At 43.1% G+C, this 11,548-nt stretch overlaps 2 protein-coding genes across 3 annotated transcripts; one reads left to right on the forward strand and one right to left on the reverse strand.

Moving 5' to 3' along the window:
- The first annotated feature begins 375 nt into the window (after positions 1 to 375).
- Positions 376 to 9,214, forward strand: LOC140796118 (protein ESSENTIAL FOR POTEXVIRUS ACCUMULATION 1-like). 2 transcript variants are annotated; one of them, XM_073148992.1, is made up of 10 exons: positions 376 to 591; positions 1,261 to 1,349; positions 1,541 to 2,464; positions 2,544 to 2,664; positions 2,745 to 2,810; positions 3,449 to 4,234; positions 4,497 to 7,272; positions 8,073 to 8,254; positions 8,337 to 8,396; positions 8,513 to 9,214. In XM_073148992.1, the coding sequence occupies exons 1-10, from the start codon at positions 519 to 521 to the stop codon at positions 8,902 to 8,904; spliced, it is 5,469 nt and encodes a 1,822-aa protein (XP_073005093.1). In that variant the 5' UTR covers positions 376 to 518; the 3' UTR covers positions 8,905 to 9,214. The 2 variants fall into 2 exon arrangements, with proteins under 2 accessions (XP_073005093.1, XP_073005094.1); XM_073148993.1 differs by having other exon boundaries at positions 415 to 803.
- A 451-nt stretch (positions 9,215 to 9,665) lies between these two features.
- Positions 9,666 to 11,548, reverse strand: LOC140796120 (uncharacterized). Its single transcript, XM_073148994.1, has 2 exons — positions 10,246 to 11,548; positions 9,666 to 9,870 (listed from the first exon to the last, which is right to left on the reverse strand). Exons 1-2 carry the CDS (start codon positions 11,403 to 11,405, stop codon positions 9,864 to 9,866), a joined length of 1,167 nt encoding a protein of 388 aa, XP_073005095.1. The 5' UTR covers positions 11,406 to 11,548; the 3' UTR covers positions 9,666 to 9,863.

The following is an 11,548-nucleotide window of genomic DNA, read 5'->3' on the forward strand; positions in this document are numbered from 1 at the left end:
GCAGTCAGTGCTCACGTGGCTCCCCGTAAAAATTGGAAACCCCGGCCTGGGTCCCACATTTCATTAGAAGAGGTACCGCTTGGTGCCCTATTTCGTGGGTGCATCTGTGTACCAAATCTAGTCTCCTAGGGTTTACGAAGCCCCGTGCGGCGCAAGTTTACTCTCGACCCATCACAGTGCCCATGAGCGGTCGATCTAGTCTTCTTCAAATAAACCCACCGATATAGACCGTCCAATTGACGCCTAAGGTTGAATCCAACGGTTAGGATCGGCTAACTCGCACGACGGGGCACGACCAGAGGCGAGCCGACTGCTGTGTGGAGTTCGACCGCGAGTGTCTAACGTAAGCCGGGTGGACAACGCTGGTTTCCTTTCACCCCCCCAAAGCTCATCCGCTTCTTTTTATTCGCTTCTATTCTCACCCGCTCCTCTCCTCCTCACCACGCCTTCTTACCCCCTGAGAGCAGTCGAGCTTAATAGGTTTTCTTCTAGTCTCCAAGCTTCCACGGCCTCCATCCATGGCTGACCGGAACAATGCCGATTCCCGCCGCCACCTAGCCGTGGAGACGCCGCCGCCGCAGCTCTCCAAAGGTTGCTTCTCCATCTGCTCCTCGTAGCCGATCTTGCTCTACGAGTCCACGACGGGATAGGAAATCCTAGATTTCTCTTCGAGGTCTTCTGAAATGGAATCCTGTGCCGATTTAAGCACCATTGCTTTTGATCGGTGCTGGCGGTTCTCTTTTTAGGGGTTTTGACGTTTTTCGTTCGTTCTCTTACGTTGCTTCATGAGTTCATCAGTTTGGGTATGCCTTTTCCTCTTAAAGAAGCGATTCTGATATAAATCCAGTAAATTTATGCGATGTCGAGCTTTCTAGGGCGAAATCTCTTGGTGGATCACTGTAGGACAAGTTTCATTATTTCCTTTTATTTTTTTATGCAAAGGTCCACCGTTTCGTTTTCAGTAGCTAGTTCACCTGTTCTCGGATAACTCGAGTATTTAAACCGCAGTTTTGGTACTCATTCCGGTGAAATTTGAAGTGCCTACTATGTTATTCTCGTCACTCAGCTGTCTTGGATGATTTATCATATTGTGGTTTCATCACTGTGTTATATACATGGAAGATTTCTCCAAAGAAACTTCACGAAAAATTATTTGACATCTTTTTCGTCTCTGTAGGGGAAAAAGAGAAGAGCTTCAACTAGTTATTGATTCGTTTCCTACTATATAGCTTTTCTCATGATCCTTTTTGAACTTTGCAGACATGCAAGGACCTGATAAGCATTTTCCTCTTTCTCCTCAATGGCTTCTGCCAAAACCTGGAGAAAATAAGCTTGGGACAGCATCTAGGGTAAATTAGTTTTTTTTTTCTTCTTGTTGAAATTCTTTCTTTGCAAGGGATAATTAAGACAAAAAGTAGTATATCCACTCATGATTGTATTATACACATTGCAGTATGTTCTATCCCATTTTAAAATGTCTGGTTTTTTATGCCTTGTTGAGGGTTTTATGTTTTTTATTGCACTTTCTATGGCTCTGCAGGATCTCAGTCCGTATGGTGCCACCGGTTCAGCTGCTTCAAAGGCTGCAAGCAATGGTGAAGACCTTAGTACTGGAAAAAGAAGGGGTGTTTTCAGGCCATCCATGCATGATGGTGAGTCTGGACGTCGTGATCACTGGCGTGATGAAGAAAGGGAACCAAATTCTGCTATTCGTCGGGATCGTTGGAGGGAGGTAGACAAGGAACTTGGCGATATGCGCAGGACAGAACGTTGGTCAGACAATTCCTCTAAGCATTCTGGCGAAGCTCGCCGAGCCCCAACTGAACGATGGAGTGATTCTGGTAACAAGGAAGGTAATTATGATCATCGTGAGAGCAAATGGAACACTCGCTGGGGACCTGATGATAAAGAGGCTGGAAATTGGAGCGATAAGTTGGCCGAATCTGGTAGAGAGAGGGATGGTTTTCGTGACAAAGGATTGCCTCATTTTACTAGTCACGAGAAGGACATAAATAATCATGAAAAAGATACAGAGAAGGAGGAAACTTATTCTCGCTCATGGAGGTCCAACTTTTCTTTAAGCCGTGGCAGGGGAGACCCTTCTCATCATCCATCTCAGTCACCAAATAGACCATCAGCTATGTTTAGCTATGGTAGAGGAAGATCAGAAAATGATAATTCTGTTTTTTCTAATCCTCGTGGGAAGTTCAACTCTAGTAATGGCTCTGCAAATAGTGGTTCTTCACGTCCATATCACTTGGTTTCTGTTTCTGACAAGTCTGATGGTGCATCTGGAGATGCCTATACCCTTAGATATAGTAGGATGAAATTGTTAGATTTATACAGGTTGACTGATATTAAGAATGTAAGGATATCTTTAGATGGGTTTACTGAAGTTCCTTCTCTGACACAAGCAGAGGCATTGGAACCTTTGGCATTTTCTGCTCCTGGTCTTGACGAATCGGTAACTACTTATTTTGTTTTTTTTGGAGTAATATGTCATATAAGGTTGTGTGGTTCTTATGCTTCTGTTGTATTGGCAGGGTATTTTGAAAGGAATTGACAAAGGGGATATTATAAGCAGTGGGGTGCCTCAGGTTTCGAAAGATGGCTCTGCCGGAAGGAACACATTGGATGCAATTCCATCTAAACAAGTTAAACTAGGCATGACAAAATTTCTGATTTTATTCCATCATGGTTTGTGATTACTCCATATCATGAATTGCTTGGTTCCTTTTATTCAGGGAATAGAGAAGATCGGCCAACTGCCACGGATGATTATACAGATGACAAGACCGACAAATTCAGAGGTACTCATTTCAGGTTTTTTCCCATAATATATCATGGATCTGAACCAAAGTTTAAATCAAATCTGAAGCAGCATTTGATTCAGGTTAAAACATTGAATACTGAAGTGGTTTCCTTTTCCAGAATCCCTACTAGATATTTGTTTATATGCATGGGCATAAACTTTTCTTTCTCCAATGATCATACAACACGGTCTCTCTTGATTAAGTCCAACGTCCATTTCTGGTTGTTCTTCAATTTGACATTGGAATTTCTTTACATTGAATATGTTGCATCAACAAAACATTTGCTTCTGAAAATATCTTTGAAAGGGTACAGCTTTTACCATCCATTCCACCATGACATCCTATTCACAGACGTAATCACCAGAAGGAGAACTTAAGAAAAATATCTTTTTGGGCTCCTATTCTTGATTTTGTTTTTTCAATTCATTTGGGAATTGTACCAGACATGCTATTAATTTTCTTTCACTACATTGTTTGGGACCTACAACACTGAGATACTATAGCAACTGATTTACTCCAGTTTTGCTTTTCATCTTCTAATGGGTTTTCCTTTTGTCCCCTCTTAGATTCTAGTTATGTTAGTGTATTTTTTCTAACATTCCATTTTTTTCCTGATCTCTTTGCAAATTTACTAGGCATTCTTGAAAAGGCTGATGAAGCAAACAATGGAGAAGTGTCTAGGATGGAAAATTCTGTTTCACGTTATGTTGGCCCACGGAGATCTCAATCGGTTAGTGATGGTACACATGGACCATCCCATGATCGCAACGACTTTTCTATAGAATCGGAGCATAAGAATAGAGCATCGATTGCCTCATCTTTCTATAAAGATGAAGCTTACTGGCAAAAGAATGATGGATTAGCTTCTCATCCAGGACTTAAAAATGATCCTGTAATTAGAAGGGAATTATCTGAAAACTTGGACCGAGAAAGTAAAGCCAATATTATTCTCGGTCAGGATGATACTTATAGTTCTGGACAGACTCATCCTTCTCCAGAAGAGCTTTCTTTATATTACAAAGACCCACAAGGTCAAATTCAAGGTCCTTTTTCTGGAAGTGATTTAATCGGATGGTTTGAAGCTGGATATTTTGGTATTGACTTGCAAGTCCGTCTTGCAAATGCTCCGGCTGAAGCTCATTTCTCTTTACTTGGGGATGTTATGCCACACCTACGAGCGAAGGCAAGGCCTCCACCTGGGTTTGGTGCAGCCAAGGAGAGTGATGTGTCAGATTCTTCACTTGCTGGAAAATTTGTTACTCCCAGCAGTATTCATGCAGGTCTGGGTGATATTAATATTCTCAAAAACGTGCCAAGAAGCAGGCATGATACTGCAACTGAAGCACAAACCCGGTTTCTAGAGTCACTAATGTCTGCTAACATGAGCAGTTCTCCACTTGCAAATATTTCGAGTTCTGGAGGTTGGTTAATTTATTACAACATATATAATATTTACAAACATAATTTAGTCTCCTTCTTGTTGATTCAGTAGTGGATTGTTGAAAATAAAATTTATATGATATTTGTGTAGTTACTGTTGTTGTCTTAGTAGCACAATCTAGGTTTTTTACTGAAACAGAGCCGTAGTTTTTTTTTTCTTTTTTATTGTGGCTTTTTTCACAAAAAAAAAAAAAAACTATCTAGGTTTCACAAATATGTTTTCTGACACAATTCTTAATGCAGGTATGCAAGAATATGATGGAAGTAGTTCTGGCAATATTTCCTCAGTGGGTAGTGAGAGTGTAAATGATGTAAATTACCTCTTGGCCCAGAAAAGATTGTTGGAGAGGCAGCAATCTTTACCGAACCCTCTTCCTTATTGGTCAGGAAGAGATGTTCCCATGGCACCAAAGATTGATTTAGTCTCTGATTCTTCTGCACTAAAATCTAAGCTGCTTCCTCAGATGGGAGACTCTTCTCATCAAGTTCTTCAATCTCCTGACTTGCTATCCATCCTGCATTCTTCAGCAGATAAATCTCAATTGCTGGCTGCTAAATCTGGAGTACCCATGTGGTCAAACATTCCAGAAGCTGGAAATCTTAATAGTATCATACATAGTGGAATGGGGGTCTCTCAAGATGTGATGAACATGCATCACAATCTGCATATTTCTCCGCAGGTCGGGGTTGATGTTCAACAGCAAATACTGCTTCCACATAACCGAACACCTTTGTCTCATTTAGACCCTCAATTTGTTGATCTTTCTTCTGGCATGTTTCATCCTGAGAAGTTGTTTCCTGAGATATCTCAAGATCCACAGTTGTTGAGTTTATTGCAACAGCAATATGCGCTATCACAACTGCAGTTGCATGCGCAGGCACCTATCTCCCCACAACTCTCTCTCTTGGATAAGATCTTACTGCTCAAGCAGCAGCAGCAACAACAAGAGCAGCAGCAGTTATTGCTGCAGCAGCAACAGCAACAAGAGCAGCAACAGTTATTGCTGCAGCAGCAACATTTGCTTTCCCAGGTCCTATCTGCTCGCTCTTCTAATCAAAACTTTCTTGACCCTTCTTATGCGCAAATTCATGCTGTTATTCCACCAGGCAGTCCCTCCCCTGATATTCTTGGGCTTCAGAGATTGCATGAGGCTCGTCAATCTAATCAGCAGATGCCTGTCTGCAACCTGCATGATGGACAGCTACCTAATCATCTAAATGTAAATTTGCAAGGTACTCAAAATATCAGTTGTCCCGTAAGCTCAGGAGCTCCGGCTCTTGATATGCCCCATCAGATCTTTGACCATGCATCTTCAAAAGTATGGGATGCTTCTCTTTCACAAGAGGTTGAAATTATTAAAAATGCTGACAGTACTGCAACAATAGCAAGGACTGAAATTTTGCCTCTGGCAAAATCTGGAGAGAGTCATGAGCAGGAGTATATTATTCCAGAGAACACTAAGAAAGGGTTGGATAAAGGTGAAACAGAACACAAGGATTATAAGATGTCTCATGCTAGTGAAACCATTCTACCATTTGGTTCTGAAGGTGTTGACATTCTTGCATCTTTGGAGGACAGTCCAAGACCTGATCTTCTGTCTTGCACATCTGATCAGATTGAGAATTTGAAGATTTCTTCTGAAAACATCCCAGATCACTGCCTTGTGGATTCATTTTCAGTGAAGCAATTGAAAAAGGTGGAAACACAGGAAATAAAGAAAGCTTCAGAGAAAAAGTCTAAGAAACAAAAAAACTCGAAGGTGAAGTCAGCTCCAGATGTTGCCAAAGTAGTATCAAAGACAATTTCCTGCCATTCATCAAAACTAGATTTTGAAGTTGAGGATTCAGATGCTGGTGGAGCTAAATCAAGCATGCAGAATGATACAGAGGGGTCTTTGCTTGGGGCACCATTGGGAGGAGATGAGAACTCTCTTACATCTAGTGCCAACCATCTGGAAAGATCTGAGCTATTATCTTCCAAAAATCCTTTATCAAAAGAATCAGATATTGTTGAAAAAGAAAAAGAACAAGGAAAAATTGGTAGCTTATTCAATGTGCAGGCTACTTCTACTCATCGTGCATGGAAACCTGCATCAGACCTCAGACCTAAGTCACTGCTAGAAATTCAAGCGGAAGAACAGTTAAGGGCTCGGAGGGAAGCAATGTCTTGTGAGATTGCAAAAACTGTTGCTCCAGCAAGTATTGCATCAACTGTTCCATGGAGTGATTTAGTGGCCAATTCAGAGCGTAAATTCAGTGTGGATGTCACTCAAGGTGCAACAATGGCATCTTCTGGTACTGAGACCTCAGGAAGTACTTTGAGTTCAAAGAGCAAGAAGAGTCCTTTACATGATTTATTGGCAGAAGAAGTCCTGGCCAAGTTGAATGAAGTTGATAAAGATCTTGCTGGTAATGATAAAGATGCTCCTTTTCCTCCACTGAGTGGCACCCAAACTGAATCATTAGGACTTGGTGATGATGACTTCATTGAGGCTAAGGACTCCAAGAAGAACCGCAAAAAGGCATCAAAGTCCAAAAATGCTGGAGCCAAGGCTCCAAGCCCAGTTGGTTCACTTGATCTCTGTTCTCCACTCCCTCCTGAAAAGAACAAATCTACTCATCAGGCACAACAAGAGAATGAAATTCTACCTGCTCCTCCTAATGGCCCATCATTGGGGGATTTTGTTCCTTGGAAGGGTGATCATTTAAACCCTGTACCTTCTCCAGTATGGTCTACTGACTCTGCTAAACTTCAGAAACCCATGTCTTTAAGAGAAATTCAGAAGGAACAAGGAAAGAAATCATCTGTCCAGCAGCAGATTCCAATTCCATCTCCTATGAAATTGCAACCAAACCGTGGAAATCGTGGAACTGGTTCCTGGCAGGTTTCTGGGTCATCTCCATCCAAGGGTGCATCTCCTATCCAAACCAATTCACATATATCTGCACAGTCAAAATCCAGATCTGAAGATGATTTATTCTGGGGTCCTCTCCAGCCATCCAAGCAGGAACCAAAGCAGTATGTCGTTCGCCTTAGCTTTCTGAGTTTGTTATTACTATTCATCAATTGGATGTAGGGCTCTCAAAACAATTGAGCCAGCTTGAGCTTGACTCGCTAAGGGTCGATCAAGCTCGGCTTGAAATTGGCCCGATTCAAGTTTGATTAGCCGAGCATGAACCATGCTCAAAATTAATTTCGAGCCAAGTCTGATCATGAGCCCAATTGGATCAAGCTCGTGTTGATAAGGCTCAAAATTAATAATATCTTAATTAAATATTATTTAGGATACAGTACATATAATTAATACGAGGCTCATAAGATTAACCACTCTAGGGCTATATTTTTTATCCATGTTATGACTGCAATAGGAGGAAATATCGATCTAGGTGTAGATTTAATTCATTTTTTTGTTACTTATTAGTTTAGGTTTTTATTATCTCTATTATTTGCATTCAAATTGTTTAACTAAACCTAATTTAAGTTTGATTCAAGCTTGATCCAGGCTTGATTTTGGTTTGAATTGGATTGGCATGAATGTACAATATAATTGATTGGCTCATTTAGACTCGAGCTCGCAATTGACTCGAATTGAAATAAAATCAACCCAAGCTTGATTCTAAATTCATACACCAAATTAATTTCAAATCAAGCTTGATCCGAGCCCGGCTCGCTTACACCCTAATTGGATGCATGACTTATTGCACTATATTCCTTTTTTTATTTATTACTTTTGGTATCCCTGTAACAAGTAAACTAGAGTTTCCATAACGATGAAGATGCTTAAACTTGAGGCATTTGATCTTGTTGCTCGTAACCAGGTCAGATGGAACATCCATGTCGAATCAGAGTGGATGGGGGACCAAGGGCACCCCTGTCAAGGGAACACTGCCAGGTGCATCGAGTCGTCAGAAGTCCCTTGGTAGCAAGTTGCCTCCTTCCCCACCTAGTGCTGTCATGTCGATTGTGAAAAGCAGGAAAGATGCAACAAGCAAACAGTCAGGTAAAACTTATGAATGTGGACTCTCCTCTGCATTATAACAGTTAGTTAATTACTTCGTGTTTCTAAGACCTTATGTTTACAGAGGCAATGGACTTCAGGGAATGGTGCGAGAGTGAGTGGACCAAGCTCACTGGAACAACTGGTATTGAATTTATCCTACCTACTCAGAATTGATGTTAGCTATCTGTTCTTTGCCCTTTTATCTCATGATGCGTGATGGATCCCTTATGATCATTTGTATTGTTTTAATTGTCTTAGATACAAGTTTCTTGGAATTCTGCATCAAACAGCAAACTCAAGAAGCTGAAATGCTTTTGAGAGAGAACCTTGGTTCATTGGATCGCAACCACACGTTCATTGATAAATTCCTCAATTATAAGGAGTTCTTATCATCTGATATCATAGAAATGGCCTTTAAAGCTCACAAGCCCCGCCCCAATAATGGGGATGTCACAGGGCTTGGTAGCCTAGGGACTGGAGCCAACAGAGACATTGATGCTGAGATGGAAGCTGGACAAGATGGAGCAGCCAAAGCGGGTGGAGTGAAGAAAAAAGTCAAGAAGGGGAAGAAGGTGAGTCCATCAGTCCTAGGGTTTAATGTGGTCAGCAACCGAATAATGATGGGTGAAATCCAGGGCATCGAAGATTAGGCTGTGTTACAGCATGAGTGTACATACATTATCTTGATAACCATCTGTAAATTTTTGACCTGTTTTGGTTTCATTTTCTTTTCTCCTGGGGCACTTTATGTCCCTGAAAGAACCCTCTATAGAGCAGTAGTTGCAGCAGCAGAGTTATCAGCTCAAGCAGTTTTGTGGAACTGATGGCAGCCTTATGCTTATCCTCAGAGAAGGCATCATCAATCTTTCTTCCCTTTTGATTTATATCTGACTGGCCTCTTTTTGTCTTTGTATATTCTTGTCTGCAAATTGTCAGCTAAAAGTGTCACCACTTGTTTAAGATTTGGTTCTTTTTCCCCTTTATATAGATTTGGTCATGATAAATTTAGCAAACCCTATTATCATTGAGAACTGGGAAGTGGGAACATTCAACTTCAAGACCCACTGATGCATGAGCCCATGAGGAGAGAGGATGGGATCTCCAGTACGATGCTAAATTGGATGAAAGGTTTTAATGTTATTGGGTTACAAAACGACTCCGATACCTTTTCTCTCTGTAGTGTCACCGTAAATGTGCTTGCAATCATGTCATGCAAGGCTGAGGCAATAGCTTATTTTTTTCGGTATTAAACTTTTATGAATTTATGATCCACACCATTCTTTCGTTTAGAGTTAAGGGTAATATACCCTTTTCACGAATTGCACAATAACTTTGCAACTATGATGAACAAGGACAGGTTCCAATTTGGTTCGTAATATTGCACTCCAAAAGGACGCCTCGCTGCCAGTTATACGGAGCAAAATATAAAGGAGTAATATTGCGTCGTTTGTGTATATACTCTGTGATCACACACTGAAAAGAAAGAAAGAAAGAAATCCCAACTTTACTCTTTACATTTAGAAGAAGTGGTATAATTGAGCTCCCTTCGCTTCTCGATTTTACTCCGATGAGAGCTGAACACTCCTTGCGCATTCCCTCGTTCAGTTTTCTAGTCCCTGTAACGAGTTACGAAACCAAGAAGTCACACTTCCACGTCAAATATCACTATCTCAATTGTAATTTGATAGGTTGAGAGATCTCTATCTCAGTGATCACTTCTGTGCTTTGTTGCAACTCCAAAGTTCTTATTGTTGTCATCCGTAACGTTTTCAAGTATGCATATCGGTATTGGTAGAACTAATAATGATATGTGTGTCGCTAATGAAATTGTATTCAGATGATTAAAAAGGCTCCTGTTGAAACCCCATTAAGCTTCTCACTACTCTCTCGATAATAAAAAAGAATTATAATGATGATATGCATATGATGTAAGTAGGTCAACAGCATATCCAGCAAAAGTGAAAAGGAGAGTTGAGAAGAAGCTTGTTTACCTCTTGACATCCACCAAAGTGCTCACGTAGGGTATGAAATCCGCGCAGTACTCCGGCACGTGACCTTCGCCGAGCTCCCTCAGCTTCCTCCCGTTCAGGTCCCTCACGACGACACGTGTATCCTGCCACATCAGCACCTCGGCCTTCCCCTGCGACCTCAGTGCCGGCCTATCCGTTACCCCCTTGAAACCCCCGACCCTTCTCCAACACCTCCCCGCCTCGTCCTCCAGCACGTGCACCTCCACCTCCGACTCCCTCGTGCACGTGACAGACGCCCTCCCGGCCATCTCCCCCAGCTCCCACCACGTCTCCCCCTCGACCCCGCCCGGCAACCCGTCCAAGAACCGCCACGTATCGGCCGCCGGATGGTAGCCAAGAACGAGCCCTATCGTCGTCCTCCAGTATGCCCACCCGCAGGCGGCGACGCCGGAGACGCCGACGACCTCCTCGGCGGGGCAGATCTCGGTACCGACCTTCCACGCCCACGTGGCGGACGAGAAGGACTCGAAGCAGTACGCGCCGTCGATGATCGGGGAGGCGACGACAACGTGGTATTCGGCGTTGAAGTTGTAGACCAACGGCTCGTCGAAGACGACGGCGACGACGGAGCCGTTGCCGTGCTCGATCGCCGGCTGCGGCAGAAGAGTCCACGTGGCTGTGGTGGGGTTCACTACGTAGTAGTCCAAACTTTCTTGACCGCGGCAGCAGAGGAGGCCGCGCGTCGAGGACTTGATGACGACCGGCTCGGGGAGGAAGGAGAGGTTGGGGTTGGGTATCGAGTGGTAGGGATCGAACGGTGAGTAGCTGAGGGAGTTATCGGAGAGGTGGAAGAAGAGGCCGGAAACGGAACGGGGTTGGAGGGAGTGGGAGTAGGCGAGGAACGGGCCCGAGATCCAGCGGTTCCACTCCGGGGATACGGAACGGAAACGGAGGAGGATCTTGGCCGGGAGGCGAGGAAAGACGAGGCAGCGTATTTTCAAGAAATCCTCCCGCTTCTTGGCTCCGAGATCAAGGATCTCGCCGGTGTCAGCGAGCTCGTCGAAGCGGTCGTCGTCCTCCTCCGTACCCATTTCGGAATCCGAGGGGGAGGAGGCGGCGGGGTCAATGCCGAAGATATCCTCCTCGGCCGCGACGACGACCAAGTCAGTCATTGGCATCATTGACTTTGTTCTCACAGCTCTCTGTGTCTCGTTCTTGGCTTTGCCTTTCTTATGGTCTTCGTATCTTTTGTGGCACGGAAGTATTTACCTATATATATATATAACAGTGACGGGTCTTGGGGTCATTTCATCTTAGACTTTCG

The sequence above is a fragment of the Typha latifolia genome, chromosome 10, assembly GCF_019914945.1.
Source record: "Typha latifolia isolate L0001 chromosome 10, TyphaL0001v2, whole genome shotgun sequence".
NCBI lineage: Eukaryota > Viridiplantae > Streptophyta > Magnoliopsida > Poales > Typhaceae > Typha > Typha latifolia.